The sequence below is a fragment of the Procambarus clarkii genome, chromosome 52, assembly GCF_040958095.1.
Source record: "Procambarus clarkii isolate CNS0578487 chromosome 52, FALCON_Pclarkii_2.0, whole genome shotgun sequence".
Lineage (NCBI taxonomy): Eukaryota > Metazoa > Arthropoda > Malacostraca > Decapoda > Cambaridae > Procambarus > Procambarus clarkii.
In genome coordinates this window covers 28694520-28712305 of record NC_091201.1, presented here as the reverse complement: position 1 = coordinate 28712305, position 17786 = coordinate 28694520, and the positions used below count along the sequence as shown (strand labels likewise).

The 17786-nt window shown below is 39.5% G+C and overlaps 2 protein-coding genes across 3 annotated transcripts in view; one reads left to right on the top strand and one right to left on the bottom strand.

Annotated features, from left to right (window-relative positions):
• The window catches only part of LOC123763590 (transient receptor potential cation channel subfamily A member 1 homolog), a 24021-nt gene extending 21886 nt beyond the window's left edge, over positions 1-2135 (bottom strand). For both annotated transcript variants that reach the window (XM_069304567.1, XM_045750780.2), the window contains exon 1: positions 1944-2135. The gene's annotated coding sequence lies outside the window, so the exon portion shown is untranslated. The remainder of the gene's footprint in view (positions 1-1943) is intronic.
• l(3)87Df (lethal (3) 87Df) overlaps positions 1-17786 on the top strand; it is a 22387-nt gene extending 4601 nt beyond the window's left edge. Inside the window, exons 2-4 of the mRNA XM_045750801.2 lie at positions 12412-12490; positions 13991-14163; positions 16465-17786. Coding sequence (XP_045606757.1) covers positions 12412-12490; positions 13991-14163; positions 16465-16585 — 373 coding nt within the window. The 3' untranslated portion in view covers positions 16586-17786. The remainder of the gene's footprint in view (positions 1-12411; positions 12491-13990; positions 14164-16464) is intronic.

Here is a 17786-nt window from a genome sequence, read left to right as displayed (position 1 = left end):
TCTTTTGCCTTTTAAGTCTCGTAATGGACTCTATCTAGACATTGTTGACTTCCGTGCCGCAGACGGTGCTAATCTTGAATTCAAGTAAATTCAGGTAAATTCTTTTGTTTGTTGCGCTCGTTTGACAGGTTACTTGCAAGATGCTTCCTTTTACTTATGTCTACACTGGGATTTGTTAATGTGCGTTTGTGTGTATCTGTCCCTGTATTACGTTTTGTAAAGGAATTTCAAGATCGACTGTAGTGAGTGACAGACATAAGGATGAGTGACTAGAATGAGTGGTGATTAATTAGGATGGATGATATAGAATGAGTAACAGTGATGAGTGATTACTATGAGGGACAGTGGCGAATGACCATGAGAGAATACGCCCGTTGAAAAGCAGAGGTGCAACAGGTACTCTGAGAGAGAACTCTATCAACATCAGAGGCCCGAGACTGTTCAACACGCTTCCACTACACATAAGGGGCATAACTGGCCGACCTCTCACAGGCACTTTAAGAAACTCGTTTCTTAAAGTGGCGTTTCGCGAGCGCTTTGTCCTGGGGTTCGTATCCTGGCTGGGGAGGATTGACTGGGCACCAATCCTAAACTGTAGCCTCTGTTTACCCAACAGTAAAATGTGTACCTGGTTGTTAAACGATTTGGCGGAGTCGTATTCCGGGGAACATAGGATTAAGGACTTGCCCGAAACGCTACGCGTGCTAGTGGCTGTACAAGAATGGAAGAACTCTTGTATCAATAAAAAAAAAGGTGAAAGGGTGAGAAAACAGGGTTAGTGATTAGGATGAGTGACAGTGATAAATCATTAGATGAGTGGTGAGTGACCAGAATGAGTGAAAATGATGAATGACAGTGGTGTGACCGGGAAGAGTAAGTGATGAGTAACACCAGTGTCTCCCCCCCCTCCCCCGGCCCCTCACGTGCAGTCAGTGTTCTGGGGTCAAGGATTATCCATGAGCCTTACAGTGACTTCATCATTTAGGATGCACGGTGCGTGGGCTGCACGCAAGTTGCATACAATGACCGTCACCCCAGTTTTGTCTTCACATAACACCAGCTTCAGTAAGCGGGTTTTAAAAAGACACTCAACTGAAAAGTAAACGAATAAATATGGGTCTGAGTTGTCTATATAAATGCTTGAGAGTCGCTAATTCTGGTGTAGACACCAAGAGGAATGTTTCGTGTTCAAGACCAGATTTGACAACGAATTCGAACGGCAGAATAGTTAAATTATAAAGGAACTCGGGAGCCGGTCGGCCGAGCGGACAGCACGCGAGACTTGTGATCCTGGGTTCGATCCCAGGCGCCGGCGAGAAACAATGGGCAGAGTTTCTTTCACCCTATGCCCCTGTTACCGAGCAGTAAAATAGGTACCTGGGTGTTAGTCAGCTGTCACGGGCTGCTTCCTGGGGGTGGAGGCCTGGTCGAGGACCGGGCCGCGGGGACACTAAAAAAAGCCCAGAAATCATCTCAAGATAACAGGTACAACAAGGCTAGTATAGGCGGGGCATGATGAGCTAGACCTCACATACCCGTAGTCAACCAGGCTGTGATTTATACATCAGGCTACGAGCAGCTGCGTCCAACAGCCTGGTTGACCAGTCCAGCGACGAGGAGGCCTGGTTGAGGAAAAGGGCCGCGGGGACGTTCAGCCCAGAAATCATCGCAAGGTAAGATAGTAGTCACTAATAGGTGCTTTTGGGACACATCTATATCTTCAAGAACATCCGGCCGGGGTCTAGTTATTTTTCTGACTGTATATGGCTGTGACCGGTCCCCTTTACAATACAGAAAACTATATAAGAATGTCCACGTCTGCAACATTTAATTGTAATTTCTGGGAAGTGGGATATTTTAGCCAACCTAGCACACAATAGCGTCCTGACTTACCCCTGTTGAAACTGTGGTTATAATGGATGTGAATAGAAAAACCACCTTACCTAATGCAAATATCCTTGAATATGGTTAATGGAGTGTTCCTTGGAGTCTCAAGTGGGCACCCCCCTTCTCACGAATCCACAGTTCCTTAGCTGGACTAGGGTAGGGAAATGCCGTACTCCACACTAAGCTTCCACACACACACAGACACACATCTCAGGTTGCCCAAACCTTGTAACTCCTTGTGGCTGAGGTTCATCTCACACACACACACATGTACAGTATTTATACCGTGAACTGTACGACACTTTTGTCCATGCTAATAAAAAGTCTTGAGTTGCCATTCTTTACTCGCTGTTTTATTTAGTAAAGCTCATCGTCTTTACATTTATTTATAAATATGGAGTGATAATTTTCTGTATATTATAGACACATAACGCAGAAAGTAAAATGATAAACAGTATTAAAGACCCATTGGAAGAATGTTAAATTTTAAAATTCCAATGACAACGTGCAAGGCTTCCATGCCAGACGTAAGATTACGTACGGATATTGAGTCTACCGTTCCGTGGTAAACTCTGAAAATAGTTGCATATTACCATACGTATACTATTGTTGTAGTATAGGTGTTGTTGGGCTAGAGGTCTACGCGCGGTCACCACTCCAGCCACTGGCCAGACCCAGCGGTGGTTAACCTTACTGGGCAAGTACGACACCGCTCAGCGTTCAACGACACACAGTTGAACCCAAGTAAATGTAAGGTAATGAAACTAAGGGGAGGAAATAGGCAGAATGAGAGATGAAGTCCTTCACGAAACGAACAGAGAGAAAGATCTAGGAGTTGATATCACATCAAACCTGTCTCCTGAAGCCCACATCAAAATAATAACATCGGCGGCATATGCGAGGCTTGCTAACATCAGAACTGCCTTCAGAAACCTGTGTAAAAAATCTTACAGAACCTTGTATACCACGTATGTAAGGCCAACCCTGGAGTATGCGGCCCCCGCATGGAGCCCGTACCTTGTCAAGCACAAGACGAAACTGGAAAAAGTTCAGAGGTATATGCCACTAGGCTAGTCACAGAACTAAGAGGCATGAGTTACGAGGAAAGGCTGAGGGAACTGCACCTCACGTCGTTGGAAGACAGAAGAGCTCGGGAAGACATGATCACCACATACAAAATTCTCAGGGGAATTGACAGGGTAGACAAGGATGGATTTTTTATTTAACACGGGTGGTACACGCACAAGGGAACACAGGTGGAAGCTGAGTACCCAAATGAGCCACAGAGTCATTAGAAAGAACTTTTTTCAGTGTAAGAGTAGTTAGTAAATGGAATGCACTAGGAAGTGATGTGTTGGAGGCTGACTCCATACACAGTTTCAAGTGTAGATATGATAGAGCCCAGTAGGCTCAGGAATCTGTACACCAGTTGATTGACAGTTGAGAGGTGGGACCAAAGAACCAAAGCTCAACCCCCACAGGCACAACTAGGTGAGCACACCGTCGGCCACTGTGCAACTCTCACAACCCTAAAAAATAATAATGCAATATTTTAATTATAATCATTTATTATTTTATTCGCTTAAATAAATTAATTAGCTATCAGGAAGTTACAAGGGTAATATCTGCACCGTTATCTTCTTGAGGTTATCTTGAAATGATTTCGGGGCTTAGCGTCCCTGCGGCCCGGTCCTCGACCAGGCCTCCTTTTTGTTACACCCCCCCCCCCCCCCCAGGAAGCAACCCGTGGCAGCTGTCTAACTCCCAGGTACCTATTTATACTGCTAGGTAACAGGGGCATCAGGGTGAAAGAAAGAGGTAGATACCTCTATCTATCTATCAATATACTAATCCTCCCAAGATGATTACAGATTAACCCACGATTCGACTTAAAGCAAAGAACAGCGCCGTAAAGATATTGATGGTGTGGTCACAGGGCGCGCCCTCACCTCAAGTATTTGCACTGATGGTTCCCTACAGTAGAGCCCAGTAGGCTCAGGAAGCTGTACACCAGTTGATTGACAGTTGAGAGGCGGGACCAAAGAGTCAAAGCTCAACCCCCGCAAGCACAATTAGGTGAGTACACCACACCCCTGCTGCTGCAGGACTCGTACTCATAAACTCCTTACCTTGAGGTTACCTTGAGGTGCTTCCGGGGCTTAGCGTCCCCGCGGCCCGGTCGTCGACCAGGCCTCCTGGTTGCCGGACTGATCAACCAGGCTGTTGGACGCGGCTGCTCGCAGCCTGACGTATGAGTCACAGCCTGGTTGATCAGGTATCCTTTGGAGGTGCTTATCCAGTTCTCTCTTGAACACTGTGAGGGGTCGGCCAGTTATGCCCCTTATGAACTCAACATAGTTCTCATTCTGCCCAACGAGTATATGCATACAAAGTTGGCATATTAATTGTAAGGGATTCTGTCACCCCAGATTACACTCAGCGCCTCATGTTCAAGTTCAAGTATGTTTATTGAGAATACGAAAATACATCTCAGCGGGATAGAGTAGCTTAGGCTATTTCTACCCCCTCCCCTCCTAGCGCCTAAAAGCATATATGTAACTAAGGCACAGATCTAAAGTCATCAATGAAGGACTCGAGAATCCTGTCTTGTATGGGGATCTAATCTCATATATGTATGCTGGCGTCTTAATGCATGGCAGAACTTGTAAGTTAGCCAACGCATATAGTTATAACCTTGGATTGCCTCTTAGCAGCATAAAAGCAATAATTAATATACCGAGAACTTTAAAAAAAATTAATATACTTATTAAATTGCAAATAATATTACACTGATATTTAATATATGATTTAAGTTGTTCATTTATTATACACCCCATACCCATTCTACTGGTGGGTAGTGGAAAAGGTTACAGAGGATTAATGTGCTCTACAATCTGATAAGGTAGTTACACAGTTTAATTTATATATATATATATATATATATATATATATATATATATATATATATATATATATATATATATATATATATATATATATATATATATATATATTAGTATATTTTGGTACCAGTCTTTCCTGTAGACATATATTATTAAATATGACCGAAAAAGTAAGATTAATAATTCTAACACGAATTTTCTCAATCCTTCGTACATTATGCTTCACTGTTGGAGGTAAATCAAAAATCACTTCTCCAAAATTCATTTTTATTTCTAGTCTGACGCGACACGGGCGCGTTTCGTAAAACTTATTACATTTTCAAAGACTTCACAAATACACAACTGATTAGAACTTGCGTTTCCCTGATTTTATATCTACATTTGAGTGAGGTGGGAAGGGTGATGTGGCATTACATTTGAGTGAGGTGGGAAGGATGATGTGGCATTAACACAAGACAGAACACTAGAGGATATTAATAGGGTATTAAAAGTATCAACACAAGACAGAACACGAAAAAATGGGTATTGAATAGAAGTGTTTGTAGAAAGCCTATTGGTCCATATTTCTTGATGCTTCTATATTGGAGCGGAGTCTTGAGGTGGGTAGAATATAGTGGTGCAATAATTGGCTGTTGATTGCTGGTGTTGACTTCTTGATGTGTAGTGCCTCGCAAACGTCAAGCCGCCTGCTGTCGCTGTATCTATCGATGATTTCTGTGTTGTTTACTAGGATTTCTCTGGCGATGGTTTGGTTATGGGAAGAGATTATATGTTCCTTAATGGAGCCCTGTTGTTTATGCATCGTTAAACGCCTAGAAAGAGATGTTGTTGTCTTGCCTATATACTGGGTTTTTTGGAGCTTACAGTCCCCAAGTGGGCATTTGAAGGCATAGACGACGTTAGTCTCTTTTAAAGCGTTCTGTTTCGTGTCTGGAGAGTTTCTCATGAGTAGGCTGGCCGTTTTTCTGGTTTTATAGTAAATCGTCAGTTGTATCCTCTGATTTTTGTCTGTAGGGATAACGTTTCTATTAACAATATCTTTCAGGACCCTTTCCTCTGTTTTATGAGCTGTGGAAAAGAAGTTCCTGTAAAATAGTCTAATAGGGGGTATAGGTGTTGTGTTAGTTGTCTCTTCGGATGTTGCATGGCTTTTCACTTTCCTTCTTATGATGTCTTCGATGAAACCATTGGAGAAGCCGTTATTGACTAGAACCTGCCTTACCCTACAGAGTTCTTCGTCGACTTGCTTCCATTCTGAGCTGTGGCTGAGAGCACGGTCGACGTATGCGTTAACAACACTCCTCTTGTACCTGTCAGGGCAGTCGCTGTTGGCATTTAGGCACATTCCTATGTTTGTTTCCTTTGTGTAGACTGCAGTGTGGAAACCTCCGCCTTTTTCCATGACTGTTACATCTAGAAAAGGCAGCTTCCCATCCTTTTCCGTCTCGTAAGTGAAATGCAGCACGGAACTCTGCTCAAATGCCTCCTTCAGCTCCTGCAGATGTCTGACATCAGGTACCTGTGTAAAAATGTCGTCAACATACCTGCAGTATATGGCCGGTTTCAAGTTCATGTCGACTAAGACTTTTTGCTCGATGGTACCCATGTAGAAGAGAAAATTCGAAAATTTTGAGAAAATTGAGAATTGAGAAAATTCGTGTTAGAATTATTAATCTTACTTTTTCGGTCATATTTAATAATATATATATATATATATATATATATACAAGTGTGAGGGTACCATCTCTAGTGCAATTGTAAGAACCCATAGCCTCGGAGAGAAAATAAAGAGTATTCAGAGAAGACCTTGTGGATTTTCACTGAGCACTTAAATATTTTCTTCAACCATCCTTGTTCTTTTGTATATATATATATATATATATATATATATATATATATATATATATATATATATATATATATATATATATATATATATATATATATATATATATATATATATATATATATATATATATATATATATATATATATATGCGGAAAATCCACAGAGAAATATGAAAGGAGGCTTTAACAAAGCCGAAACGTTCACCTCCTTTCATATTTCTCTGTGGATTTTCCGCATAAAATGATCAGTGTTTTGTGATCGTCAATTGCATATATATATATATATATATATATATATATATATATATATATATATATATATATATATATATATATATATATATATATATATATATATATATATATATATATATATATATATATATATATATGACAATGTCAGACCACGGACAGATTTATGTGTCTGGATGATTTAAGTAGGATCATTGAAAAACATTTGTCTCACTAATTCATTGTATATATTTACCTCTTTATGTTATAATTACCTATGTATTATGCTTGTATGTCTGCTGTATCAGATGGGCCATTGGGCTACATCGGATGGGCCAATTGGGTGCATCTGATGGGCCAATGGGCCGTCTGCGTTGTCCAAGTATTGTACCTCACCTCACTTCACCACTCTCTCCTGCCTATTTATACCCATCACTCGATCTGTAAAATCATTCCTTCTGAAGATGTATTTAATATACAAAATTCATGTTTCATTTTCCTCCGTGGTCTGACATTGTCACATTCTTAATCACGTGTTTATTTTCGTGATATACACACACACACACACATATATATATATATATATATATATATATATATATATATATATATATATATATATATATAATATCAAAGTGTTCAGTGAGGATCCACAAGGTCTTCTCTGAGTACTCTTTATTTTCTTCTCCGAGGCTATGGGTCCCTACACTTGCACCAGAGGTGGTACCCCTTCTAGGTTATATATATATATATATATATATATATATATATATATATATATATATATATTTGTTTTATTTCAACTTTGTTACAAAAAAGGAGTTAAATATAGGGTACAAAGTTGATTATCATAAGTTGTAGAGTTCCTCCAGCTCCTCAGATGGTGGGCTGGAACCCTGAATGCAGTGTGCATTTCCCCTCTGTATCGCCACGCTGAGGCGCTGGAAAATGATCCTGCTCCTGCAAACCCATACTGCTTCTTGCAGCAGGTTTGGGTCACTTCTGGGGTGTGAGTTTTCAGTTGCATATATGCCTGGAGACCGTTCAGGCTTGTTAGCATTTGTGTTCCTCACGTGTGCCCCAAAGAATGAGGTGATTTGATAAAACACCATGCCCAAGATTACCAACAGAGTGTCGGCGGGGGGGATGGGGAATTAGACTCGGCTACCATCCTCTTGTCCGGGCGTGTTGGTCGAGTGGTTAAGAGATCCTGTACATCAGTTGCATTGCTTCTGGCAGTATGGGTTTGAGTCACTTCTGGGAGTGTGAGTTTTCAGTTGCATATATGCCTGGAGACCGTTCAGGCTTGTTCGCATATATATATATATATTAAAACAAAATGTGTCATATATATGATGTATTACACATTTACGAATTTTCGGTCAAGTACGTATGAGTGCGAGCGTAAACGTTTGCCGGGTTGTAATAGTGTGTGACACAGGTACTGTGCCAACCCCAGCCCGTACACGCGTGGCGAGACAGCTACACGAAACGTAATTTAATTTCAGTTGCCATGTGCTTTAGACCTGAACTGAAACTTTCCTGTATCATGATAACAGAATTTGATGCATGAATAGAGGCATGATAACTGAATATTGCATGAATGAAGGCATCATAACAGAATATGATGCATGAATAGAGGCATGATAGGTGAATATTGCATGAACGAATGCATCATAACAGAATATGATGCATGAATAGAGGCATGATAACATAATATAATTCATGAATAGAGGCATGATAACAGAATATCTAGTGTGAATTTTATTCTTTTCTCAGGTCTATTAAATTGTGTTGCAGTTCTATAGTACTGCCCTTAGGCTGCTCAAATTAAGGCTAAGAGATAATTTTTTGGTTCAGTTCCTGAGGAAATCCTTGTATATATGTGCTTCTGTAACCTATTCCTCTAGCACTCATAGGATGTATACGGGTTACATAATAAATGCACTACGCTAAACGAAACGTTGAAGACGTGGTTGGCACAGAGCCAATATGGACAAGCATTCTGGTAATTCACGCTGCCTGGGAGTCCTTGAATATTTCCGCCCATTACCCTTACTAAAAGTGCCAGAGGTGTTTTCTGCACACTTTATATTGACCACAAGTGCAACACAGAGCCAGAGCTGTGGAAAATTTGTTTGTATTTTTAGAGAATATATATTTGTTTTCAAGCCCTCAAATTCGTTCTAGACAAACTGCAAGCTTAGAGTAGGCTCGATAAAGAACACGCCACTTAATCACCAAAATATGTGCCTTTACAAATACATTAGAGGCAGCACAAGCACATGTCGATATTGAAAGAGCTAGGTGTCTTAACACTTATGTGAGAAATACGTATATACACAGGACACGGTAGTTATAGGATGCAGTCATCGTGAGGCTAAAATGCACAGATGCAAATAGAAGCAAACATGGCATCCGACAGCTTCACTTACTTCACAGATGGATCAGTAGACCGGCAGGGACAAGAAACCGGAGCTGCAGTTAAAGCAGGAAACTGTAAATAGTTGGAGGCTCTTAAATGGGTGTTCGACTTTACAAACAGAGATGCTAGCCATATCTTGAGATGATTTCGGGGCTTTTTAGTGTCCCCGCGGCCCGGTCCTCGACCAGGCCTCCACCCCCAGGAAGCAGCCCGTGACAGCTGACTAACTCCCAGGTACCTATTTACTGCTAGGTAACAGGGGCATTCAGGGTGAAAGAAACTTTGCCCATTTGTTTCTGCCTCGTGCGGGAATCGAACCCGCGCCACAGAATCACGAGTCCTGCGCGCTATCCACCAGGCTACGAGGCCCCCCTATACAGGCCTTTTGAAGGCCATTCAAAAGGCTTTGGAACATGCTCTTGCTGAACACCGACAACATGTTTTCGTACATACAGATTCGAGAACCGCCATTGAAACATTGCAACAAGAACACATATGTGATAACATACATCTGATCACAAATGATTTTTTTTTTTATCATTAATGCAAACACTCAAACGATAAGGACGACGGGTACTTATCAACTGGGTGCCAAGTCATGTGGGAATAATAGGAAATGACATTGCAGACAAAGCTGCAAAACTTGCAACTAATAAATAAATAAATAAATGTTTATTCAGGTAAGGTACATACATACAAGAGATTTTACAAAAATGGATAAATTTATAGATAGAGCTAGTACATACAATGCCTAAAGCCACTATTACGCAAAGCGTTTTGGGCAGGAAAAACATTAATGACTAAAACTTAATACTAATTGAGTATAAAGAATAAAATGTGTTGAGAACAAATAAAAATAAAAAAGGGGAGAACATGGCAGAAAAACAGCAAAAAATACAATTTGGTCGACAAACAGCATTGTTTAAAAATAGCAGACATGGGTTGACATTATAGGGGTAAGGTAAGTTACAGGGAGTTAATTAGGTAGTGCTTAGTTTTTATCTTAAACTGGTTGAGAGGGGTACAGTCTTTAACATAATTGGGAAGGTCATTCCACATTCTGGGTCCCTTGATTTGTAGAGCATTTCTAGTTTGATTAAGTCGTACTCTTGGAATATCAAAAAGGTATTTGTTTCTGGTGTGGTGCTCATGAGTTCTGTTACAACCTTCAATGAAGCTTTTAAGGTAACTAGCATATAATACAATAAGTTTTAAGTTTACCTTAAGAACGCGGTTTTGTACCTCAAAACCGGTTTGTGCGTTCGATTATGTTTTTGGACGTTGGAATGTGTTTGCTTTACACTGGCGAGCGTTGTTCTTATGAAATCAAGATTATGTCTTGTCACATCACTCAAATTCACTTAATAACTATATGCCTGCTAAGTAGAAGATTTTACCTGTTGATAGTATTATATTGTCTTTTAATAGTGATTAATAATTTGTATAAGGAACGTACAAATTTTGTGTGCGAAATGGTGAAAACACGTGTGCGAGCCGTCTTGTGTACCAAGTGACTTGTGTTCTTGTTGGTGTCTGAGGAGGTCGGTGACCGGGAGCTGTAGGGCAACCCTGTGTGGTGTGTGACTTGTTGCTTGTGTATCCCATACTGGTCCCGTGAGCAGTTGTGTATTGTGCACCCCATACTGGTCCTGTGAGCGGTAGTGTATTGTGTGTCTCAGACCCTGTTGGAATATAACCAGTCTGTCAATCGGGTCAACCCAAGTGTTGCGTTTCCAAAAGGGTCGCCCATGTTGGAATCGGTGAACGCCCTAGTAATATTGTTGAAAACATCTTAATTAACTTATTAAACCAAAGGTCTTTTTATGTCAGAAGAACGGCAGAAATACTCATCTATATATGAAAACTCTTTCAGGATAAAATTTAAAGTAAAACTAGATTATGTAAAACTAGATTAAAGTAAGATTATGTTTCTATCTTTCTTGAGACGTATAAAAATCTTACGTTTATTAACGATTCTGCGTGAAATAAGCATTGTTCTGAGATGAATATTGCGGATTTCCGGCTCTACGACCGATGAAAAATGCAACTTTTATACAACTACAAATATCTTTAGTTTTACTTTAAATTTTGTCCTGAAAAAGTTTTCATATATAGATCCAGTTTCTGCCGTTCTTCTGACATAAAAAGACCTTTGGTTTAATAAGTTATTAAGATGTTTTCAACAATATTACTAGGGCATTCACCGATTCTAACATGGGCGACCCTTTTGGAAACGCAACACATGGGTTGACCTGATTGATATATGGGTCAGATTCCATTAAGGTTCGGAACATTGTGCACCCCATACTGGTCCTGTGAGCGGTAGTGTATTGTGCACCCCATACTGGTCCTGTGAGCGGTAGTGTATTGTGCACCCCATACTGGTCCTGTGAGCGGTAGTGTATTGTGCACCCCATACTGGTCCTGTGAGCGGTAGTGTATTGTGCACCCCATACTGGTCCTGTGAGCAGTAGTTTACTGTTGTATCTCATGAACATCTTTTTTGTACATTTTTTATTTTTATTTTTTCTGTACAGAAAAACTGTTTTTCTGTATTGTATTGTTTAAACAGCACAAAGTGTGTTGTTGGTGGTACGAAGGGCAGCAACGGAACCCACCGAGTGTACGTGCCCTGCCAGTCTAAAATGAATTTATTTTTATTCTATATACTGTACCTTACAGGAGTTCTTACATTCTTGTACAGCCACTAGCACGCATAGTGTTTCGGGCAGGTCCATAATCCTAATTTTCACTGGAATATGACCTGCCAAATCATTTAACCAGGTACCCATTCATTGCTGTGTGAACAGAGGCTACAGTTAAGGATTGGTACCCGGTCAATCCTCCCCGGCCAGGATACCGACCCAGGCAAAAGTGCTTGTGAAGCACCGGGCGAGTGTCTTGCTACTGTGCCACAGGGACTGATTGTAACGTTTTGGTGGTTGCCCTCCGAAAATATCTGTAACTGCTGTTATATATTTAACTGGCTAAGAAATTGTTTAAACATTTGCATTGTTAGAATAATTTCTTCTAAGAAACATTTGTGGCAACATATGAATCACATATACTATTGTATTAATAAAAAACAGAAGTGTAATCTATTGTTTTTAATTTCAGATCCATAAATACTTTACACTTGAAGTTTCACAAATCTGATACCACAGACTCCATAATGGAAGAACAAGAAGTAAAGGAGGTACAGTATTGTATGCATTGTTTATTTTACAAATTAAGATTTAGTAAATGAATGTACAGTAGTGTAAACTCCAAACACTGTATTCAGTGTTGCATTAGATTTGCTACATAGACAGGTATAATATGGACAAATATAATAAAATTTCCAAGACATGCATAAAGTATATAAACTAGAATTGGATACATGTGAAAATAATATGGTTAGTACCTGTATTCAAATACTGTAAATGGAACCCATGGCAGATCAAAATTCAAAACAAATTCAAATTTTTATTCAGGTAAAAGTACATACATAGAAGATGTTACGAACATAATATTGTATGTACTAGCTCTATCTATAAATCCAATACTGTACCTAAAGCCAATAATACACATAGCGTTTCGGGCAATCGGTTGCGTATAACATTCGGGCATATCAGTTATAACATTTGCAGGCAGCCTTGAGCCGTGTCTGTATCCCGGCATCTTGTGTTCCATGCCGTGGGAACCATGTTCAATGCCATAATATCATGGCATTCAACATGGCAAAAATCTCTTGTGTTCAATGCCATGCATCATGGGAACCAGTGAGAATTGAGATCTGATTTTGATATACAGTGTAACATGATTCAGTATTATAGTTTGTATTGGTGATTTTCCCTGTGATTTAGTTACTGTGCTGTATTTTCCCGTGTAAAGAACAGTGATTTTTATGCATCTCTCTCTCTCTCTCACTCTCTTTCTCTAGACACATCATATTGCACTTAATATTACCCTTTGTAGGTTTTTAAGAGTTTTTACAGATATCAAATTACATATTTGCAAAATATGTTATTTTGGAAAATGATACTTAGGCAAGGCAGTCATACATGCACAGGGTAGGCTAGCCACATTCTTTACAACCCATAGAGGTTGCAACTTGATAAATACTGTATCAAAAAATCCATTACTGTCACTGCCCTTTTCATTATCACAAATCCTAATATACTAACACCACTACATAACTCTCATAAGCATTACACCAGCTTGTATTCTTTACACTTTCTCTGAAGCCATTATTTTTCCATTCATTACAGTAGCTGTACTTAGTAAAGCACCCTGTAATCATTGTACTCCCTGTACTCATTATATCACTCTACATGTATATACAGGGTACTGTGATATATTGACCACTTGATACCATTCCAGAGTGTCTACATGCAATTGGCATTCATATACAATAACTGTTGTCTTTGTTATAAACCCCTGAGGAGCTACCAGAAAATTAATAATATCCCTCGGTATGTTGTTGGTGACTATTATTATTAATAATAGTTATGAATTTAATACACTTTAACTACAGAATTTACATCCAGTATATTATACTGTATTGTTTGCTATTTTCAGTAGGATAGAGTACCGAGACTCTTCCAACTAAATATTTAACACATTTTACAATACTGTATATCATTGACAATACTGTACTGTATTCGGTGAGCTTTTTTTGCTTGTCAACTCTTACGTTCATTCATTTTATTTGCAGACAATGCTGATGGGCAGAGACATAAGCCATATGCCATGCTTCCGTCAAACATTTCTCTACAGTATTAGCTCTGGGCTTGCAGTTGGTTTCCTCAATTTCATGCTGACATCAAGAGTCCAGCGCTCGGCACATTTAGCTTTCGGCACATATGGATGTGTTACATTAGCATACTGGTAAGTTACTCTATTTACATTTTATACCAGTAAATTTTCGTTTTCTAAATATCTACACATGCACAAATTAATTTATATAGTGTATGTATTTATATACTGTATACAGGGACCTATATATACCTGCCAACCAATCACCTTGAGACCAAGGTGTACTGTAATTGTAAAAGGGGTCTTGATCAAGTAAGGGGGGGGGGGGAAGTTTCCAATCCTCACACCTTTCCAAAATATTTGAGTACAGGGTACTAGTATACTATAGTATACAAATATGCCATGTTAATAACAAAAATGGTATTCACTAATGTGTTCATCTCCATGAACAATTTGTTAATTATGTCTAGGTATAGGCTTACACTTGCCTATTCTTAGGATTGATCACTGGATGCCATGATCACCTTGGTCTCACTTTGGCTTGTACAGTACAATGATTATTGATACCTTGATTATTCAGACCAATTGATATCTCTGAATGGTCAGATAACTGAAAATCTGCTTACTGTTATTAATTAAAAAATCACAGGACAATATTTCAGCAATTTGTGTTTTTTACCGTTTCTTTTAACACGTGTCAACTCTCCTCTTCTGGGGGGGGTGGGGGTTAACAGAGCAAAATTTAACATTATAGAAGAGAGAAAGAGGGGGAGGGGGGTGTTTGTGCAATGAAAAAATGAGCCCAAGGTCCTGAGATGCAACACCACTGGCTGGATCTTCCAACCTAAATTGCACTGCAAGGTATATTTACCAACCTTGACTTGTCCAAACCGAACACTGAATTTGGCAACCTCCAGGCACCTAAGAAAACTGGAATACCACACAGAGGAACAGCTGCCCTCACATTACTTCTGGTAATGGCCTCCATCAGGGTGAGGGAAAACTGGCTAACCTACTTGTTGTCATGTATAACACTCCTGTTTACATAACATGACTGGCCACAATCGTCACAAATATCAATGTGTTCTCCATCTCCCCACACAGCTTCCCACTTACCTCTTCCTAGCCATATTTGAGTTTCTTCAGAGGAATTTGTGGTCACCTAAGTAGGTTAATCATGCTTCCACCACTTCCTGGAAAGGGATTCCTCTTTCAGATTTCTATCCAGTCATTTTTGGAATCTGTGACTGTTGGGGTTTTTGGGCTGGTATTGCAGGTACTAAACTGTGTGCTCTTGAAAGTGACCTTACACATTGGTCTTCTTCCTACCACCATAATAGATGATGGGAAATGGCTTTTGCTAAGTTGCATATCAGTCATACCAATTTAGCTCATGGTCACTTAATGGAACACTATCCTGCTCCTTTTTTTCCTGAACTGCGTAGTCCCACTTAACCATGCACCTCTTTGTAGAATGTTCTAGTTTTCAGGAAAATTGTATGTTTTGCTTTCCTAATGTCCCTCAGAGCCATTTGTCCCTCGATAGAATCCTTGGTGAATCCGATACCTTTGATATTGCTCCCTTTGTGTTTTTGTTCTCTTATTGGCATCATGATTGATATTTAACCCTTTTGGAATATCCAGTGACAACCATGGTGCTATCTTCCCAGCTTGGTGCCATCTTTTGATAATTACTTGCTGAATTCCCACTTATCTCTTAGTCAAATGGCAGAAACTCAAATGCTAAGCTATAATCGCTGCCATTGGACATTTAAACTATTTTTCTCCATGTGCACAGGAGCAATAACACACTCATGAATATGCATTATATTTACTACATATAATATTAATCCTGGGCATAATTACATGTATAACAAACATTAGTTAGTATCCTCAAAATCTAGCCATATGAACTGAAGTCATCTTTCTGCACTCCACGGGCTGTCGTCTTTGTAGCTTGGTGCACACTTTCCACACTTCTTGTCATACAAATTGTGGAAGCCTCGCTAGGATGCTGCTCCTTTTTGGTTGTTCAAATGTTATCTTGAACACTCGCAATAATGTTGTCATTTTGTCAATCCAAGCAAAAAAATACTATGTATAAGTATATAAAAGTAGGCAAGTAGAAAAAACACAACTGTATACCGTATAACCTATAGAGATTTTTTGTGGACTTGTGTAACGCTCTTATACAAGCCTCGCACACCTTTCCTGAATTCTTGAAGGAAATGGTTGAAGGAGAAATATGGAAAGAAAGCAAGAGGAAAGCCAAGAAGTGGATATAACAATGCTACAGAGACGAGTGTAATTTTAAATGAATGCTGCCGAGACAAATGAGAGGCTTGAGGAGCATCATTTAAGTTTCAATTAGGACATACTTGTGCACTATTACTTGGAAATCTTGACAAAGTTGATGTGTTTTTACTTTTGCAGGTCATACTGTCGGTACAACTTCTCAAAGGAGAAGTTTAACATGGGCCTGCTCCAGGGCGCTATGCAAAAGCAAGTTCTGTATGAAGGCACTGAAATGGAAAAAATAGTTAAGCAAAATTGAGTAATAAATGTATATACTGTACATATTTATTATATAATTATATATATAATTTTTTTTTTTAAATAACCTAGAAGGGGTACCACCTCTGCAAGTGTAGGGACCCATAGCCTCGGAGAAGAAAATAAAGAGTACTCGGAGAAGACCTTGTGGCTCCTCACTGAACACTTTGATATTTTCTTCTCCTACCTCCCCTATTCTTTTGGTGTGTGTGTGTGTGTGTGTGTGTGTGTGTGTGTGTGTGTGTGTAATAAAAATACATATACATATACACACACACACACACACATATATATATATATATATATATATATATATATATATATATATATATATATATAAAATATTGGGTGAGGTGGGTACATAAGAATAAAAGTAACTGCAGAGAGCCTATTGGCCCATATGAGATCTTGAAGGGGTAGTATGTAGTTATGCCAATTAACGCATAACTACATTCTACCCACTTTATGACCTCGTATGGGCCAATTGGCCCTCTGCACCTAGTTTCATTCTATATAATATAATTATATATATAATTATAATAAATAGTTTACATCCCATTGATGTAAAATTGTTTACATTTTTACATGAGGCAAGCTCAGTTTTGATTACCAGCTGCTGAAGCCTCACTGGTTGAAGGCACTTGGCTTGCCTGTGAGGCCTCACTGGTTGAAGGCACTTGGCTTGCCTGTGAGGCCTCACTGGTTGAAGGCACTTGGCTTGCCTGTGAGGCCTCACTGGTTGAAGGCACTTGGCTTGCCTGTGAGGCCTCACTGGTTGAAGGCACTTGGCTTGCCTGTGAGGCCTCACTGGTTGAAGGTCCTTGCCTTGCCTGTGAGGCCTCACTGGTTGAAGGTCCTTGCCTTGCCTGTGAGGCCTCACTGGATGAAGGTCCTTGCCTTGCTGTTCTTACAAAATAAGAATCAAGTTTAGCTTGTCTTCTGTGTTCATTGGCCTCTCTTTTTTTTTTTATGATCAGCTCTTTGGTTTGCCTCAGGTACTGATACATGTTTCCAACTTCTGGATTAACACAGTTGGATGAAAAATTAATTAGTCCATCAACATAGGACATGAATACAATGTGTCTGCCCAAAATGCTATGCATGTTAGTGGCTTTACAAGGATGTAAAAACATCAGTGCTATGTACTCTCATAAACCCAATGTACCCTCTTGAATATAAATAAATAAATGTATTTTGTGGTC